The 19,272-nt window shown below is 45.5% G+C and overlaps 1 protein-coding gene and 1 non-coding gene across 6 annotated transcripts in view; both read right to left on the reverse strand.

The window, feature by feature from the left end:
• Positions 1-1,034: 1,034 nt before the first annotated feature.
• On the reverse strand, positions 1,035-1,139 carry LOC147346342 (U6 spliceosomal RNA). The gene has a single exon (XR_015154211.1). It is a non-coding gene; the product is annotated as a U6 spliceosomal RNA (small nuclear RNA).
• A 16,026-nt stretch (positions 1,140-17,165) lies between these two features.
• ATP8B1 (ATPase phospholipid transporting 8B1) overlaps positions 17,166-19,272 on the reverse strand; it is a 112,178-nt gene continuing 110,071 nt past the window's right edge. For all 5 annotated transcript variants that reach the window (XM_086373593.1, XM_086373594.1, XM_086373595.1 and 2 more), the window contains one exon: positions 17,166-18,871. In XM_086373593.1, coding sequence (XP_086229719.1) covers positions 18,647-18,871 — 225 coding nt within the window. In that variant the 3' untranslated portion in view covers positions 17,166-18,646. The remainder of the gene's footprint in view (positions 18,872-19,272) is intronic.

Raw genomic sequence — 19,272 nt, forward strand, 5'->3', positions numbered from 1 at the left:
GCTTCATTGAGTTTAGGAATGTAATTCTGTGTCACTTGGATTATAGTGTGTATTTTTTTAAATTATCTTAAATTGGAGGATAATTGCTTTACAACGTTGTGTTGGTTTCTGCCCTACATCAGTCTGAATCAGCCGTGAGTATACATATCCCCTCCCTCCACAGGGTGTATTTTTATTTTAACTTACAAACTTCAGTATTAGGAAGGTCGTAACAATACCGTGTGAAGAACTGGGGCTTCAGATCTGGAATTGTGGTTATGCCTGTCGCTGTGTGACTAGAGCTGAATGCGCTAACCTAAACTTCAATCTCCCTGTTTGTGAAGGATGAATAAGTTCAGGGCCCAGCAGTCACAGGTAGTAAATAAAGGGTGGCTAGGGTCATCATTCTCAACTTACTGGTATACCAGAGTTTGTCTCTGAGGCAAAGGGAAACATACTTTGGTTATGGAAATAAATCCATAGGTAAGCTCAGAGTCTATCAAAAATATAAACCAGATACTTTCATTTAAGAATATTTCACCCAGTTTCATGAACTTTCCCCTTTCCCTCTTTGTTGAATGCTTGCTTTGCCCATGCCTTAGTTACTTACAGCTGAAAGGCAAAGGTATTATCTCAGGTAGCTTCTGAGGCTGAAGCACTGGGGAGTGGATTGGGGCGGGGGTGGGGGGTGGTTTTCAGACCCAGGGTCTCTTCTGAATCAAGCTGTGGGGCAGGGGCTGCAGTCACCTGGTGGCTTGAGTAGGTGAGGATCTGGCTCTTGGCAAGAGGCTGTGGTTTCATCTCAGGTGGGCTCCTCAATGACAGGACAGCTGACTTTCCCCAGAAGTAAGAGGAGGGAGGGAGAGAGGCAGCAAGACTGTATTGGGTACCTATATTCTATATTGTAGAATAAATTACCCCCAAACTGCAAACGGCAGTTGTTTTCTCACACTGCCTGTGGACCAGGTCTCTAAAAAGGCTGCCATCGAGGTGTCATCTGGAGCTCGTTTAAGATTGTTTTTTAGCAGTTTGTGATGAAAGTTGTGAGATAACACAAAAACACAGAACACTTCACAGATTTGTGTGCCGTCTTCGTATGGGGGCCATGCTAATCTCTGTTACCATTCCAGTTTTAGGAGATGTGCTGCTGAAGTGAGCAGAGTCTGAGATTCTTAAGTCTCACCTGGGTGATGCTCTTCCCAAAGGCTCCTGTGGGTGTCAGGAGGACTCACTTCCTCAGGCTGTTGGACTCAAGGCCTCAGTTCTTCGCTGGCTCTTGGCCCGAGGTCTCCCTCAGCTCCTTGCCACGAGGGCTTTTCCGGTGGGCAGTGTCCTTCACCAGAGCAAGTGAACAAGAAGGCAAGAGAGTGTGCAGGCAAGACGGAAGCCATGGTCCTTGGTTTCCCATCCCTTTTGCCGTATCCTGTTCCTTAGATTCGAGTCACTTGGTCCAGCCTACACTCCAGGAAAGGAGTTGTACACCAGGGCATGAATCGCAGGAGGTGGCAGGGATCCCAGGGCCATCTCAGGAAGCTACATGCCACACCAACTAAAACCCAGACTGTAGTGCCTTTTCATAACCCAACCAACGAATGACATTTATCATTTCTGCTGTATTTTAACTGGTCACACAGACCAGCCCTACTACAATATGGGAGAAGACTACACAGGGGGTGAATTCCAGGGGGTGGAGGTAAGTGGGGGCCATCTTAGAGGCTGCCATCACAGCCCAACCAGTGAATTTCTCCTCTTCATCCTGCACGGAGACCCCAGAGGCTGGCTCATGTAGACACGTCAATGGGCTCTCTGTCTTTTGGGCGGATGTAGCCAGTAGGGAGCACTGGCAGGGATGGGGTGAGCTTGGGTTCTTCCTGCTCCAGCTCCCTCATGGCAGGCTGGCTGCACCTTCCCCTGAAGGCCACAGGCTGTCATCTGAGTTGTCTTTCATGCATTGAGTATCATCTGATCCATAAAATTGGATGCACACAGAGGTACCCCACTGGAAAGAGGAAAGAAAGCGCGTCTACAGGGCTGGGCCTGGAGGTCCCCAGAGCACCTGCTTTGATGACACTGTTGCCTCTTCCCAGGCCACACCCACACACTCAGGGCATTGCCCCACACCCAGTCTCTGACACCTGCATAATCGGCTGGCACAAGCCAGTATTACAGCCTTGCTCGGGTGCGGCTTTCAAAAGACAGTGGTGGGATGTCCCTGGCCGTCCAATGGTTAAGACTCTGTGCTTCCAACGCATGGGGCACAAATTTGATCCCTGGTCAGGGACATGCCACATGCTGTGCAGTGCAGCCAATAAATAGATAAACTAAAAATAAAAAATATAGTTTTAAAAAAGACAGTTTCAAAGGGGAATCGTCTCAGATGCTAGAACTCTCAGTGGATGACTGGCTTACCACGTAGGTGCATAGAGGTAGCACGAGGGACTGATGGACACTGGCTAAAGGGCTGACCAGTTAATCAGGGGCTTAGAAGGAACAAGATTAGAGGTTAGGTATGGTGGTCTGGTGGGGAGTTATGTGGATGAATTTTTCTGAATGGGCACATAATGTGAAGATATCTTGCCCCATGTAAACACCCCTTAGAAGGCATTCGGTGGAGTGGAGGTCTTTGTAAACTGTGGATGTTGGCTTTCCCTCCCCCACCCTCCAAGTCCCCCAGTGCTTGTTCAAAGAAACCATACACTGTGGCTACAGTAACAGGCTGGAGGCTATGAATGAGTTCAACTACATGGGCTTTCATCAAGGCTGAACTGGCTGGCTGATTACCACTACAGAGGACGCAGCTGACAACGATGGAAACTAACTTTGAAGACTTCAGTTCAGTCACTCGGTTGTGTATGACTCTGCGACCCCATGGACTGCAGCATGCCAGGCTTCCCTGTCCATCACCAACTCCTGGAGCTTACTCAAATTCATGTCCAAGTCAGTGATGCCATCCAACCATCTCATCCTCTGTTGGCCCCTTCTCCTCCCATCTTCAATCTTTCCCAGCATCAGGGTCTTTTCAAATGAGTCACTTCTTCACATCAGGTGGCCAAAGTATTGGAGCTTCAGCTTTAGCATCAGTCCTTCCAATGAATATTCAGGACTGGTTTTCTTTGGGATTGACTTGTTTGATCTTGCGGTCCAAGGGACTCTCAAGAGTCTTCTCCAACACCACAGTTCAAAAGCATCATTTGAGGACTTGATGGGACACTAATCTTTGAGGCGACCCTGCGTCCCACTGGTGGCTGGTGAATTGCATTTAACCCCCGGGGTGAGTGAAGTCGCTCAATCATGTCCGACTCTTTGTGACCGCCGTCCATGGATTTTCTAGGCAAGAAAACTGGAGTGGGTTGCCATTTCCATCTCCAGAGGATCTTCCGCACCCAGGGATCAAACCCAGGTCTCCCGCGTTGCAGGCAGACACTTTACCATCTGAGCCACCAGGGAAGCCCTTTAACCCCCGAAGGAGGCAGCAACATGCCCGTCAACTATAGAGTGAGTCACCGTTCAGACAGGATGTACCCTCCCTGCCTACAGGGCCAGCATCTGTGGACTTAGGATATGCCCTGTCCATCTCCACAGTACATAGCATCTTCTCTAACCAGGGAGAACACTCCATGACGAGTGACAAGGGGCTCATACGTTCTGGGGGCACTTAGCACAGGGCCTTACACTCCGTAAGCGCTTGATAACTAGCTGTTGGACGGACTGATTTAGTCCAGCCTATCTCTCCGGAAACAGAACTTCCCTTTACAGATCGCGGAAAAGAGTCACTATCAAGAACAAACCGAAGTTTGTCGGTGCTCACGAGGGAATGAAGGAATTCAATGAATGGCCTTGCTCTTCTCTCTTCCTCCGACTCTGGCCAGCTGGGGGTGTCCTCTTCTGGTGGTCCTGGCTGTTCTGGCCCCGCGACCGCTCAGGGTTCTTCTGATCCCTGGGTGGAAATTCCCTTTGCTCCACCAGGAGCCGAAGGGGAGTCAGCGTTCTAACACTATAAGGGCCCCCGCGGGCCACCGTAGCGGGCCTCCGGCTTGCGCTCCAGGTTCCTGACGCCGGAGCCGCCATGCTGTCTCCGGGCACATCCGCGGTCCCACCCCTGGGCGCGCTTTCCCGGTGTGCGCGCGCACCTCCCAAGTGCGGCGGGAAGGCGGGGCGTCACATTGTCCTCGGGGCGACGCTCTCAGCGCGCAGTCTCCTAACCGAATCACAGGGCTCAACAGAGCTGCCTCATGCGCTCGGTTATTTGCTCCTCGAAACAGTTTTGGAGAGAGAAGAGGCGAAAATCCCTGTGAGCGTCTCTCGGGCACGTTTCCCCGTCCCTAGGCCGGGAACGGGGTGGAGGGGTGGGACGGGGAGGGGAGGTTAATTGTTTGCTAATTAACAAATCGGTCAAGCAGTCAAAAAAAAAAAAAAAGCTTAATATTTAAAACTGGTTTGAAATTGCAGACATAAAAGTAGGGTTATGATTACGGTGAAGCTATTGATTTAAGGACCTGAAAACATAACTTTCCTCTTCCTTGTAAAGTTAAATTTAAGCACTTCACTTCGTTATTTCTGTGATTCCCAGAACGCCTTCATGGTTGTCAGCTGCTACCTTTATCTTATCATGTCTCCCTAAAAGTGAATGACATTATTTGGAAATCCTGCTGTCCTTTAAGGAGGGTGGATAACGGGGCTCTAAAACCGATACCCCAGGAAGCGGGGCTCCTACTTTGTGCCTCGGTGACCCTGGTTGCATTCCTTAACTTCCCCGAGCCTCAGGGTTTTCGTCTGTAAAATGCTAATAACCCCCTGGAAAGGTTCCCTTTGTGAGGTTAATATGAGGTCAGGTTACACAGAAAGTGTGTGCTCGGCATCTAGAGAGCCTTCTGAATTAGAACGTAAGTGGTATTGATAGTCATTGTTCTTTTGTTTCACGATCCTGCAAAATCAAACCTTCAAGCCTTCAAACTGCTGAGGGCTGCTGGTGGGCCCTCCCCATCCCGTCCCACCCTCCTTCACCCCCAGTGAATTCTGGCCAGTGTTCCAAGTATCTCAGACTTTGCTGATCCTTTCCAATGCCCAACTCGCAGGAAATGCCCTCTTTGCAGCTTCAGGCCATTAAATAGGAGCTTTCTGAGTCTCAAAACTCCACAACTTTTCAGCTTCAACACCTTTCCTTACCTTATAGTTCAATGTAAGAAGTACAACAGTTGACTCTTGAACTACATGAGTTTGAACCAGTATGAGTCGTCCTCCCTTAAAAATGCTGGCTTCCCTGGTGGCTCATTGGCAAAGAACCCGCCTACCAATGCAGGAGACGCGGGTTCCATCCCTGTGTCGGGAAGATCCCCTGGAGAAGGAAATGGCAACCCGCTCAAGTATTCTTGCCTGGGAAATCCCATGGACAGGGGAGCCTGATGGGCTGCAGTTCATGGGATTGCAAAAGAGTCAGACATGACTTGTGGACTAACCAATAATAGCAATAGCATACTACAGTACTACACTCTGGGGGTGGTTGAATTTGCAGATGGTTGATTATAAAGCTATATTTGGATTTTCTGCCAAGTGGGGATTAGTGCCGTGACCCCTCAACCCCTGTTTCTTTGAGTTGTCCTGGGTATAACATGGGATTTGGGGTAGCCTTGAAGAAAGGTGAAGACAGAATCAGATGGAAGAAGAGCCAGAGAAGCTTTCAAGGCAGTGAATTGTGTCTCTGAAAGCAGTGAGGTGGACCTCCTCCAGGTAATTTGGAAAAGCAGTCATGGTACCAGTTTAGCAGGAGCTGAGGCTCCTGGGGGTCTCTGGGAGTCCCAGAGGCCCAGCTGGTAATTTCTTGGTTGATGAGGATTGTTGTTGCTGTTGCAGCAGATCCAAGTGAAGGTATTTTCACCCCAAGTCAGAAAATCTTAAGAAATATCCCAGTCTCGGACAAACCCAGTGAATGGAAAAGAGCTCTTCCAGGTCCGTGTTTACCTCAGCCGCTTCAGTCGCGTCCAACTCTTTGCGCCCCCACGGACTGTAGCCCGTCAGGCTCCTCTGTCCATGGGATTTTCCTGTCCGGAATGCTGGAGGGAGTTGCCATGCCCTCCTCCAGGGGATCTTCCCGATCCAGGGATTGAACCCCAGTCTCCTGTGTTGCAGGCTGATTCTTGACCTGCTGAACCTTGGAGGAAGCCCCCAATATTTACTCAAGATGTTTACAATGATGAAATCCTGATGCAAGTATTCAAAAAACTTGAACCATAGCTCTATTTTTAGAAATAGTCCTTAGTGTTACCTCTATTAAACTCTTCAAGAAGCCTCCTATAGGATTTCCATAGACTAGAAGCCTCCTGTAGGATTTCCATAGACTTAGAAGCCTCCTGTAGGATTTCCATAGACTACAAGCCTCCTGTAGGATTTCCATAGACTAGAAGCCTCCTATAGGATTTCCATAGACTAGCTTACTCATTAAGCAGCGTGGCTCCACACTCGTTTTGTAATGAACCTGCAAGATGAGTCCTATTTGGCAAATTGACCTTCTAGCCTAAAGGTTGATTCTTATCACTTGGAAGAATTGATTCCTGATGCCAAAAGCTAGTGGAGCCCTCCCTCCTTGGCTTCACAGTCCAGATCTAGTATCTTTAATCCCTGGTGGGAAGAAACAGAAGCATTCCAGGGCATGTGACAGCACCTTGAGAATGAAGAACATTGATCATTGCTCCAAGTGGAGATCATAGGTTATTCTGGAGTGAGTGACATAGATCCTGAATTTGGCAAGAGCACCCTGGCCTTTTCACCAGCATACTTGGTTGGGAAGTGTAGATTTCTCTTCTCTGTTAGAATTTCCCTTCCTCTTCAGTTCAGTTCAGTCTCTCAGTCGTGTCCAACTCTTTGCGACCCAATGAATCGCAGCACGCCAGGCCTCCCTGTCCATCACCAACTCCCAGAGTTCACTCAGACTCATGTCCATCGAGTCAGTGATGTCATCCAGCCATCTCATCCTCTGTCGTCCCCTTCTCCTCCTGCCCCGGATCCCTCCCAGCATCAGGGTCTTTTCCACTGAGTCAGCTCTTCCATGAGGTGGCCAAAGTACTGGAGTTTCAGCTTTAGCATCATTCCTTCCAAAGAAATCCCAGGGCTGATCTCCTTCAGAATGGACTGGTTGATCTCCTTGCAGTCCAAGGGACTCTCAAGAGTCTCCTCCAACACCACAGTTCAAAAGCATCAATTCTCAGCCTTCTTCACAGTCCAACTCTCACATCCATACATGACCACAGGAAAAACCATAGCCTTGACTAGACAGACTTTTTTTTGGCAAATAACGTCTCTGCTTTTGAATATGCTATCTAGGTTGGTCATAACTTTCCTTCCAAGGAGTAAGCATCTTTTAATTTCATGGCTGCAGTCCCCTTCCTCTTATATTTATTGTAAACACTTTCATTATAATTTGATTCAATTTTTGAGGCTGGGGAATTCCCTGGCAGTCCAGTGATTAGAACTCCTTGCTTCCATTTCAAGGGACGTAAGTTTAATCTCTGGTTGGAGAGTTAAGATCCTGCAAGCCATATGGCTCCCAAAAAAGTTTTGAGACCATTTGTTTTCTTTCTCTTCTTTCTCTTTTTTATGCCCCACTATTCAGCTTGTAGAAAGTTAGTTCCCCAACCAGGGATTGAACCCAGGCCCTTCAGCAGGGAGAGCAAAGAGTCCTAACCACTGGACTGCCAGGGAATTCCCAAAGCCAAATTTCTGATAATTTAAGAACTTTGAGAGTTATTTCTTCCTATGCATCCTACAAATGAGCTTATCTTAGCTGATAATTGACTGGATGGTAAATCTGTACTGGTCTTTGAATACGGAACATCCTCTCAACTTTTATTGATGCTACCATTTATTTAACATGACCTTGGGGGCTTCCTTGGTGGCTCAGATGGTAAAGCGTCTGCCTGCAATGCAGGAGACCTGGGTTCCATCCCTGGGTTGGGAAGATCCCCTAGAGAAGGAAAGGGCAACCCACTCCAGTACTCTTGCCTGGAAAATTCTATGGATGGAGGAGCCTGGTGGGCTACAGTCCATGGGGTCGCAGAGAGTCGGACACAACTGAGTGATTTTACTTTCACTTTCCTTTTTCTTAAGATGTTAGACTCTTCAGAGGTCAAAGAACAACGTGTGTGTAAATGGCCTGATAGAACATGGCTCTCAGTCAGTAACCATGAACGGGAAACCACCGTGGCTTGGGATTCCCAGGCACCCAAGGGGGCACAGTAAACCTCGGAGGGCTGCTGGTCTAGGGAGGAATATGTGGGCTAGGGAAATCTTCTGAGAGGATTTGTGACTTAAGTAGGAAGAAATACCAACTCAAACTATCCTTTTTTGGTTTAAATATAATTTCTTCTGTTGTGGTTGTTATTTAACTTTTGGAGTTGTCGTTCACTCACTCAGTCATGTCTGATTCTTTGCCACCGCACGGACTGCAGCACACTAGGCTTCCCTGCCCTTCACCATCTCCTGGAGCTTGCTCAAACTCTGTTCATAGAGTTGATGATGCCACCCAACCATCTCTTTCTCTGTCACCCCCATCTCCTCCTGCCCTCAGTCTTTCCCAGCATCAGGGTCTTTTCCAATGAGTCGCCTCTTCAAGTCAGGTGACCAAAGTATTGGAACTTTAGCATCAGTCCTTCCAATGAATATTCAGGGTTGATTTCCTTTAGGATGGACTGGCTTGATCTCTTTGCTGTTCAAGAGACTCTCAAGAGTCTTCTTCAGCTTCACAATTTGAAAGCATTAATTCTTTGGTGCTGAGCCTTCTTTATAGTCCAACTCTCACATCCATACACGACTACTGGAAAAGCCATAGCTCTGACTAGACAGACCTTTGTCGGCAAAGTCCTGTGGTCACTGCTGAGGTTTACAAATTTGCTGGGGCTTCCCAGGTGGCTCAGATGGTAAAGAATCCACCTGCAGTGCAGGAAACCTGGTTTTGATCCCTCTGTTGGGAAGATCCCTGTAGAAGGAAATGCAGCCCACTCCAGTATTCTGGCTTGGAGAACCCCGTGGTCAGAGAAGCCTGGTGGGCTACGGTCCATGGGGATCACAAGGAGTCAGACACAACTAAGAACTAAGACTTTGACTGTGAGTGCACACTTTAACAGCATCATCTTTTAGGGTTTTAAATAGCTCAGGTGGAATGCCACCCCCCCCCCACCCCACCTACCTCCACAGCCCCACACACACTGGCTTTGTTCGTTGTGATGCTGCCTGAGGCCCACCTCACACTGCGGGATGTCTGGCCCTAGGTGGGTGAGCACACTGAGCTGCGTCACTGAGACTTGTTTAGTGTACCTCTTCTGTGTATTCTTCCCGCCACTTAGTCTCCTGCTTCTATTAGGTCCTTGCCATTTATGTCCTTTACCGTGCCCACCTTTGCATGAATATAGCTTTATAATAATTCTTGAAATCAAGTGGTACTAGCTTCTCTGACTTTATTTTTCTTTCTCGTTCTGGCTATCATAGGTCCTTGGCATTTCCACTTGAATTTTAGAATCAGTTTATCAGTTCTTACCGTAAAAAAACCTATGCAATTTTGATTGGGAGTGTGTGAATCTGTAGATCAGTTTCACTGCCTCCTCCTCTGTTGTTTTGTATATGAAAGGTAGCCGCCACACACAGTTCTGTACCCGCGCTTCTCACAAAACAGTGAATCATGCAGATCTTTTTCCCTGGTAGTCTCTGCTGTGGTTTCATGGCGTTCTGCCGTCAGCACGTACTTTGCTTCGTTTAACCAGTCTCCTGTGATGGATTCCTAGTTCACTGCCAGTGTTTTCTACAAACAGTGCTGCAGTACAATCATTGTACATGTCATTTCCCCTGTGGGAAACATTTAGCTGCAGGATAAATTTGAGAAATGTGATTGCTAGGTCACAATGTATATACATTTGAAATTTTAATAGATAAGTTGCTAAGAGTTTTATCAATTTATATTCCTACCAATAATAAAATAGGGGGTTTGTTTGCCATAGTATCAGTATTGCATTGCCGACCTTTTTCTTTTTTGCCAAGTTGATAGGTGAACGTGGTCTACTAAAATCATTTTGATCTGGATTTCTCTTATTACAGATAAGATTAAACATCTTTTGTGTGTGTGTGTAAGAGCCATTTGTATTTCTTTTGCTGTGATTTATTTGTGTGCTTTGCCCGTATTTTCTTTTTTTCCTGTTGGATTGTTGGAGTCTTTCAGATCCAAGGAAGTCTTTGTTTATTAGGATAATTAGCTTTTTGACGTGAGTTGCAAATATATTTTTATCTACTTTACCATTTATCCTCTTCTTGTACTTTTTTAAAATAAGGAAGGCTTTTACATTTTTACATTTGAACTTACTAGTCTGAGTCTTCTTTGGAGGCTTTGGACTTTTAGTTTTTTTTTTTTTTTGGATGTGCGCGGGGCTTGTGGGATCTTAGTTCCCCGACCTGGGATTGAAACTGGGTTCTCAGTGAATGTGCAGAGTCCTACCCACTGGGCCACCAGGGAATTCCCTAGTCTTAATTAGAAAGCCTTTCTCTACTCAGTCTGTATTTGAATTTTCTCATGTTTTTCTTCTAGTGGTTTTATGAGTATTTTTACATTTAAATCTTTTATTTACTTGAAATTTATTCTACTGTAGTGTAAGGCATTCAATTTGTTTTCCTGTTGTGCCAGTGAAGTGAAGGTGAAGTCGCTCAGTCGAGTCCGATTCTTCGCGACCCCATGGACTGCAGCCTCACAGGCTCCTCCGTCCAGGGGATTTTCCAGGCCTGTCTGTCTCCCGTTGACCTTTGAGCTCACCTTTACGTGTAGTAAATTTCCACGTATGTTTGAAGCTATTTCTGGACCTTCTAAACTGTTCCATAGAATGTATAATCATGCAGCAGAATCACATTGTTTAAATTACTTTTAAAATTATATGATTTAATATATGGTAGGGGTAGTCTCTCCACATTGCTTTCTCTTTTAGTTTCCTGGCTTTTATTGTAATAATTTTCATGTGAACTTGAGTCTGTCTATTAAAGAAAATAACTGGCATTTTTATAGAGATCATATGCCTTTTATATACTAGGAAAACTACTCTTTATGGTGTTATAACTGATCTAAGAACACAGCATGGCTTTCAGTTGCTTAACTATTCTTGTGAATTCACTACTGTTCTAAAGCTTTGTTCATATAGGTCTTAATTGTCAACTTTATTCCTCAGTATTTTATCCTTTTTTTTTTTTTTGAAGTTGTAAACATAGTTGTGGAGGAGGAAATGGGGACCCACCCTAGTATTGCCTCGGAAATCCCATGGACGGAGAAGCTTGGTAGGCTATAGTCATGGGGTTGCAAAGAGTTGGACATGACTGACTAAACAACAGTAACAGCAAACATTCGACCTTGAACAACATAGATTTGAACTGCATGGGCCCACTTTTTAGATAAGGGTTTTTTTTCCGTTAATATTGCAGTCAGTACTGCATGGTCCATGGTTGGTTAAATCCATGGATATGGAACTACACATATGGAGACCCAACTGTCAAGTTTTATTCGGATTTTCAGCTGTGCAGGGGCCAGCCTCTCTAACCCCTGCCTTGTTCAAAGGTCAGCAGTACTATCTTTTCCCCATTATATCTTCTGTTTGTTGTTGCTGATAAATGAAAGTTATACTTACGTTTGTTTTGTTCCCACTATCGTGTTGAATTCTTACTGTCATAGTTTCTTTAGTTGACCTTCCTGTGTTTTCCAAAAATAAAACCATTATCACCTTCAACAATCGTAGATTTATTTCCTTTCCCACAGTTATTATGCATCTAATTAATTTTTTAAATCTAATTGTATTGAGACCATTTTCCCTCCTTTAAACTTCTTCCTTTTTGTGTATTTGCTGTGATTTTTTGCATTGTGTTATTTAGAATTGCTTTCAGCCACAAGTAGCAGAAACCCTAACACAGCTTAAACAAGGAAGGATGTATTGTTCTCATACGGAAGTAGTCTGGAGGTCGGTTAGCAGTCAGTCAGCAGTTCAGCCTTGTCAGTAATCTAATCTTCCTTCTGCCATCTGTCAACCCAAGTTGACGCATAACGTTAACCATCACAGTGGGTGTGGGGTTTTCTTCTGTTGTAATGAAAATGTTTTGGAACTTGATCTGTGTGGTGGTTACACAGCACTGTGAACTCCTGTACTAAATGCCTGAGCTGCACACTTTAAAATGCTTACTTTTAAGTTACATGGATTTCACATCAACTGAAAAAATACTAGAAAAATGGATTTTCTTTTTATACAAAACAAAAACAATGGTAAAACTACCGTAGATTTCAGGGTTATACGTGCTCATTTGGGGATCAGCTTAAATGTCTTCTCTGCATATAAATATGAAGAAGTAATGATGCCTCTGATGGACGCTGCCGATGGGCTAGCTCACTGCTCATTCCCAGTGTGCTGGTTAATTTTATGTTGGTTAGGGTAGGCTGCTGTGGCCACTGTCTTAACATCATACCAAGAAATTAACTCAAAGTGGACCAAATTATTTGCATATAAGACCTGAAACCATAAAACTCCTAGAAGAACACGTAAGTGCTAAGTTCTTTGATGTCAGTCTTGGTGATAATTTTTTTTTTTTTGGATTTGACACCAAAAACAAAGGCAATAAAAGCAAAAGCAAACAAGTGGGACTGCGTCAAATTAAAAAGCTCCTGAACAGCAGAAGACATCACTGAATGGGAGGAAATACTTGCCAGTCATTTTCTATATGGCGTTAATATACAAAATGTATAAACAATTCAACAGGAAAAAAAACCCAAAAACAATTAAAAAATAGACATTTTTCCAAAAGAGACACACATAGCCAACAGGTACATGAAAAGATACTCTCCACATCACTCATTATCAGGAAAATGTAAATCACAGCCATAATGAGATACCACCTCACACTTGTTGGAATGGCCATTGTCAAAAAGACAACAAATAACAGATGTTGGCAAGGATGTGGAGAAGGTGAACGCTGGCAGGCTGCAGTGCGTGGCGTCATAAAGAGCCAGGCATGGCCGAGCAGCAGCAGCACACTCTTGAATACCACGGGGGTTGGGCACCGACACCCCCAGTACCGCCCCGGCCCCGACACACACACCCACACCGTCAAAAATCTGTATAACTTTACAGCTGGCCCTCTGCATCTACAGATTCAGCTGTCAAGACCGTATGGTACTGCTGCTGCTGCTGCTGCTGCTAAGTCGCTTCAGTCGTGTCCAACTCTGTGCAGCCCCATAGACAGCAGCCCACCAGGCTCCCCTGTCCCTGGGATTCTCCAGGCAAGAACACTGAAGTGGATTGCCATTTCCTTCTCCAATGCATGAAAGTGAAAAGTGAAAATGAAGTCGCTCAGTCGTGTCCAACCCTCAGCGACCCCATGGACTGCAGCCTTCCAAGCTCTTCTGTCCATAGGATTTGCCAGGCAAGAGTACTGGAGTGGGGTGCCATTGCCTTCTCTGTATCGTACTATAGTGTATTTATTGGAAAAAAAGTCACATATAAGTGATTCATTCAGTGCAAACCTTTGCTGTTCAAGAGTCAACTGTATTGATACTGTATCCTGCAGCTTTACTATTTTTTGTTTATTAGTTTTTACAGTTTTTTGGGTGGAGCCTTTGAAGTTTTCTGTATGTATATCACATCATTGGCATCGACTCATTGGTTGTTCCGTAGTAGTTTATTTGAAGTTCACATATTTGTGATTTTTTCCCAGTTTTCTTCTTGTGATTGATTTCTAGTTGCATACCACCATGGACAGAAAGATGCTTGGTATGATTTGTCATCTTAAATTAAGAAGACTTGTTTTGTGGCTGAACAAATGATCTACCCTTTAGAAAGTTTCGTGTGCACTTAAGAAAAACATCTGTTACTTTTGGATGAAATGGTGTGTATCTGTTAGATCCCTTTCCTTTAACGTATTGTTTAAAACAAATGTCTCCTTATTGGTGTCCTGTCTGGGTGATCTATCCATGAAACTGCGGTATTGAAGTCACCTACTAAGAGACAGTGAGATAGGGTAGCGGGACTCTCATAGTACGACTTCACGGACTGTTGCCTCTTGCTGTGCCCTGGAGGTGCGAGCCGGTGAAAAGCTTTCTCTGTTGGTTACAGTCCTGTGGGACCTACTGAGCATAAGCCCCACTTGGCACCATAGCCAGATGATTAATCAAGGGTGTCCCTTATGTCCCCTAAGCTGTAGTCACAAAAACCAGGGTACCTGATGGAAAGCACGATACCAGATACATGTGAAAGCTCCCTGCTGGGACACACTGGTGCTCTAGACTGCAGCATAGGGAGGGCATAAAGATGGTGCCAACTGCAGGGAGAAAAGGAGACCTAGATTAAAAAAAATAAAAAGGATGGTGTCCTGCCAGCAGGAGTGAGGCAAAGGGAGCCAACAAAGATGGTGTCCGCCAGCCTCTGCGTGGGAGGGTGCCCAGCAGGCCCCACACGGGCGCTAAACCAGACGCCTGCCCCTCGCGCCGACGCTTGAACGTAAGCGGTAAGCCTCTTACATAAAGTCCGGGTGCATCTCGGTCGGCTCCTTCTCTGCTCGGCCCTGGTGCAGGTGAGTCTGAAGGTATGAGCTCTTTAATAGCGATTTCTCTTTGCTGTGACCTGTGGGTCTTAGATGTGAGTCCCGTTGGCTCTCAAAGCTGGATGTGTCCGGGCCTTGTCTCAGGCGCAGGTCTTAAATGTTGGGATGCCCGATGTGAGTTACACCCTGTGTTCCTCGTGGAGCAGCTCTGAGTTTAGGGTACCAGGGGCGGGCTTCTTCAGTAAAATTATGTCTCAGCTTTTCCCACCTCTTGTGTTTTTCCTTGAGTCCCTTAGCACGTTGTTGTTTTCGGTTTGTTTTCAGAGGAAGTTGTTCCGTACGTAACTACAGATTTGGTGTGTTTGCAGACGGAAGTGAATTCAGGGTCTTCCTATGTCACTATCTTAAACTGGCCTCGTTTTATGGCAAAGTAGTATTCCATTATATGGATATACCCCATTTGTTTACCTGTTGGTGGATATTTAGGTTGTTCTTGCTGTTGTTTAGTCACTAAGTCGTGTCCAACGCTTTTGCAACCCCACAGACTAGCCCACCAGGTTCCCCTGTCCGTGGGATTTCCCAGACAAGAATCCGGGAGTGGGTTGCCATTTCCTCCTCCAGGGGATCTTTCCAACCCAAGGATGGAACCAGTGCCTCCTGCGTTGGCAGGCGGATTCTTTACCACTGAGCCATCAGGGGAGCCCCAGATTGTTTCTACCTTTAAAAAAAGATAAAGATATTACTCACTTTTGGTTGCGCTGGGTCTTCGCTGCCGTGTGCTGGCTTTCTCCAGTCGGGGTGATCGAGCTTCTCATTGTGGTGGCTCGTCTTGTTGCAGAGCAGGGACTCTAGGGCGTGTGGGCTCAGCCGTGACACACGGGCTTTGCTGCCCCATGGCATGTGGAATCATCCCGGACCAGGGTTTGAACCTGTGTCCTCTGCATTAGCAGGCAGATTCTTAACCACTGAACCACCAGAGAAGTCCCTGTTTCTACCTTTTTGGCTATTGTAAATAGCGCTTCTGCAGACATTCAGGTGTAAGTATTTGAGTACCTGCTTTCAGTGTTTGCGGATATATGTGTATACACACTGCACACAGCTAGGAGAACTGCTGGGTCATATGGTAATTCTGTTTAACTTGTGAGGAACTGCCAAACTGTTCCAGAGTGGGTTCAGTGTCTTACATTTCCATCTGCAAAAAATGGGGGGGGGTTACAATTTCTCCATATTTTTGTCAACACATGTTATTTTGTTTTAATAGTCATTCTAGTGGATGTGAAGTGGAATCTCATTATGGTTTCGATTTGTTCTTCTCTATTGACTAATGATATTTGAGGATGTTTTCATATGCTTATAAGACATTTATAATCTTTGGAAAAATGACTATTCAGGTCAAGAAAATTATTTTTACAGTGTTTATTTTTAAGGGCCCAGCCCAATCTCTACTTCTTCCTGGAAGTGCTTGGTTTTCCTCTCAGTGTCTTGTCAGGCCTTTTTGTATTTATAAAGGCACCACAAGTTTTATTGCAGCTCTAACTTACTAGCAGATTCTGACAAGACTTTTAGAAGCTGTCTTAAAATTTTCCTAAGCTTCGTTCACATCATATGAGGCAGCAACTGTTAAAACATTTAGATGCCATCAGGGTACATTTTGCTATCACGTCAGAGTCTCTTAAGAACCATTTTCTCTCCACCAGTTGTCTTTACTCAACAGTTTCTGGTCCTGAGCGTCAGCAGGAACCTTTAGATGGTGCTCTCTTGTTAGAAACACTTGTTCCTCACCAGTTTAAGTACAGTAGCATATCCTAAGGAAAAGTGGCCTTTTTTTTTTAAAGGGGCCATCCCCCAGGTCTGCTGAGGTTTTCTCATACCATTCCTATTACAGAGGCTAATAATTTGTCTTGTCTCCTCCCCCCGCCCCACTTCAGTGGGTTGCCCTGATGCGGACATGAAATTCTGCTCCAGAAGCAGGCTACCTGGTGTAGAAGAGCAGAGAGCGGGGTCCTGATTTCCTACCTTACAAAACACCCCCAAAACTAGAACTCGCTCATCACCTGCTACTACTACTGACCCCCCGCCAAAGTCTTCCACTGCTGTCCTTCAGAGAGCCTCCCGCTCTGCAAGGGGCATGGGCCGTTGCCCTAATGGGGCCCCAGCCTGCCTTCCTGCCCAGGAGCTGACCACCTGTTCCGCAGCCGTGTGTCAGACTTGGCCCTCCCGGTCCCTACGTGCTCTCCTGCCCTTCAACATCCTGACAGTATCCCTTTGCTTATTTTTCTGCCAGTCCTTCACCCTGTATTTCTGAACTGTCTCCCCACTTCCCAGCCCCTGCTTTTGGTCAGGGGTTACTGTTGCTTTTATTCTACCTCCAGAGAGCTGAGGTCACTTGGATGAATTGTCCCCCTTCTCATATCCTAAGATGCACTCTCCCTGGATACAGTTGTTCTTACCAACGGTTAATCCATACTCTGACTCTGTAGTCGGAGCCTCTTGTCTCAGCCACTTCGCCCCTACACTTAGTATCCCGTCTGCAGCTTACTTCTCACCACAAAGGACCCCTGTGTTCCTTTGGAAACCAGGTAGGCCTAGATTCTCTATCATCTGCCCCACTCTAAAATAAAGAACTTAAACAATACTTTAACAGATTGTACTTCCCAAAATTTTACCAAAGAGTTTATTTTTTAAACAAAAATATACATTAATCTCAGATTTACAGAATATAGAAATAATTTATCCAAAACAATTTGCATTTTAAAATTAATATTGCACCCAACCATGTAAGTCTTTGACACATTTGCATTGTCGACCTTTCCCACAATTTGCAAAACAGGAGAGAAATTGGAAACTGACAGAATTACACAAGCTAACTTTTCTTTACAAAAAAAAAAATAACCTTACAATTTTTTGTTTATTTACAAGATAAAAGTTGTAAACTTCCAGAAATTTACTTCCATAAAGAGCTAAACATTCTTTGCTTATACCTGGACAATGAACTATTTACACACTGTGATTTCCTCACAAAGAACTCGAATGAATATTGTGAACATTCACAACCTAATGGTAAGGAACAGAATTATTGAAGACACTTGTGTATCTTCACTGGAATGCGAAAATGAAAGTGTGAAACACAGAGGATGAGAAAAGCCCTTGGATAAATCACTCTTACCTCTTGGAGGCCAGTTTCCATAATTGCCAAAGTCATCTTCAATTTTAGAAGGATACACTATTAGGAATATGGCTACCAAAAGCCATTTCTCTTAAGTAGAAAAGAATGAGGTCTCTGTTTTATGTCCCTTATAAAACACTTTACACATAGGCAGGCACAAAAGTTTGCTTTTCAAAAGAAAGCTTTGCAGAATATTCTGCCATTTATCACTGATACCCTCAGTTTTTAAAAGCGCTTTAAAAAAAAAAAACATAAATAAATGCATGTTTTTTTAAATCGATAATAGACAATAAACTCACTTGTTCTACAGGAAGTGGCTGAAACAATATACAATAGTAAGAGTAAACGAAGGTAATGTCCTTTTTTAACCTGGTAGTAAACCGAAACAGACTCAGACCTTGTGTTTATGAAATGTGAATCATTTTTGTTGATTGAGCTGAATTAGATCCACATGAGAACATGAAATCATGCAGTCCCGTTATCAACTCTGAAAAAGACCACTTAGCTTTTAGGAGACGAACATTCAGGAGTCTTCTGTCACTGCTATTATAAGGTCTTTGTTATGTAAGGTAGACTCCAGGAAGAAAAAGGAGCCTCTGGGAAATTCCTGACAAAGCTCCCAGACAGGAAGAGCTTACTAATTTTATAAAACGATACCATTTGAACTGAAATTGAAGACGTTTTCAAATTCTCTTGTCCTAGATTGAGACGGAGTTTAAAATGTTCACTTTGAATCATAATGAAATATCAGCATCTGAATAATCTGACTTTTCGAAAGGTCTCCTTAGGTTGAACGATTGCCACAGCAAAACCAAGTCGTTTGCTGAAAAGGTTCTTGTCTTCAGCATCCCCGTGGCAAGTTCAGTTTTTTACAAAAAGTTCCCAGTCTCTCATTAAAAAAAGACATAGGCGTTTCCTCCGTGTGACTGTTGTTCTACAGGTCACCCGGGAGCCGGCGCCTCAGCTCTCCGCGGTGCGCCTGTACGCCGCCGACGCGTCGGCGATGACCCCGTCCAGGGGCGAGCGCTTCTTGCGGATGCTGCGGCCGGAGGAGATGAGGTCGGCGTAGCCGCGCTGGTGCGAGAAGGCGTAGGCCGAGCGCCGCGTGGACACGTCCCGGCGGAACACGTGCTGGCGCCGCTGCCACTGCTCCTCGGCTTTTAGCTGCTTCCGGTGCTTCTGAATCTGCAGAAGCGGGAGAGGCGGGACCAGATGAGGGAGAGCCGGGAGGCCGAATGGAAACACGGGTCTGTTCCCGCAGGGGGAGCCCCTCGGACTGACCGGGACCCTGGACCAGGCTTCCCCACACCCGCCTCCCTGAGGGGTGGGCATCTCCAGCTTGGCTTTAGAGAGGAGGAAGCGGAGGCAGAGGTTCCATGAGGCTTGCAATCTGTCAGAGCTAGAAACAGGGCAGCCAGGACTCCCACTCAGCTGGTGCTCTTTCCAGTTCATAGAGCGGACTGGCACAGTTTTTGAAAAGACCTTTAGTGTCTCTGGGTGTTTAATGCACACTCTGGTCAGTGGGGGAGGGAGATGCAGAGGACATGAAGGTTCCTTGCCTGCCTGGCAGCTTCTCTCCCCTCCTT

Source organism: Bos grunniens, chromosome 24, assembly GCF_055505025.1.
Source record: "Bos grunniens cultivar Pamir isolate PY7600 chromosome 24, Bosgru_T2T1.0, whole genome shotgun sequence".
Taxonomy (NCBI): Eukaryota; Metazoa; Chordata; class Mammalia; order Artiodactyla; family Bovidae; genus Bos; species Bos grunniens.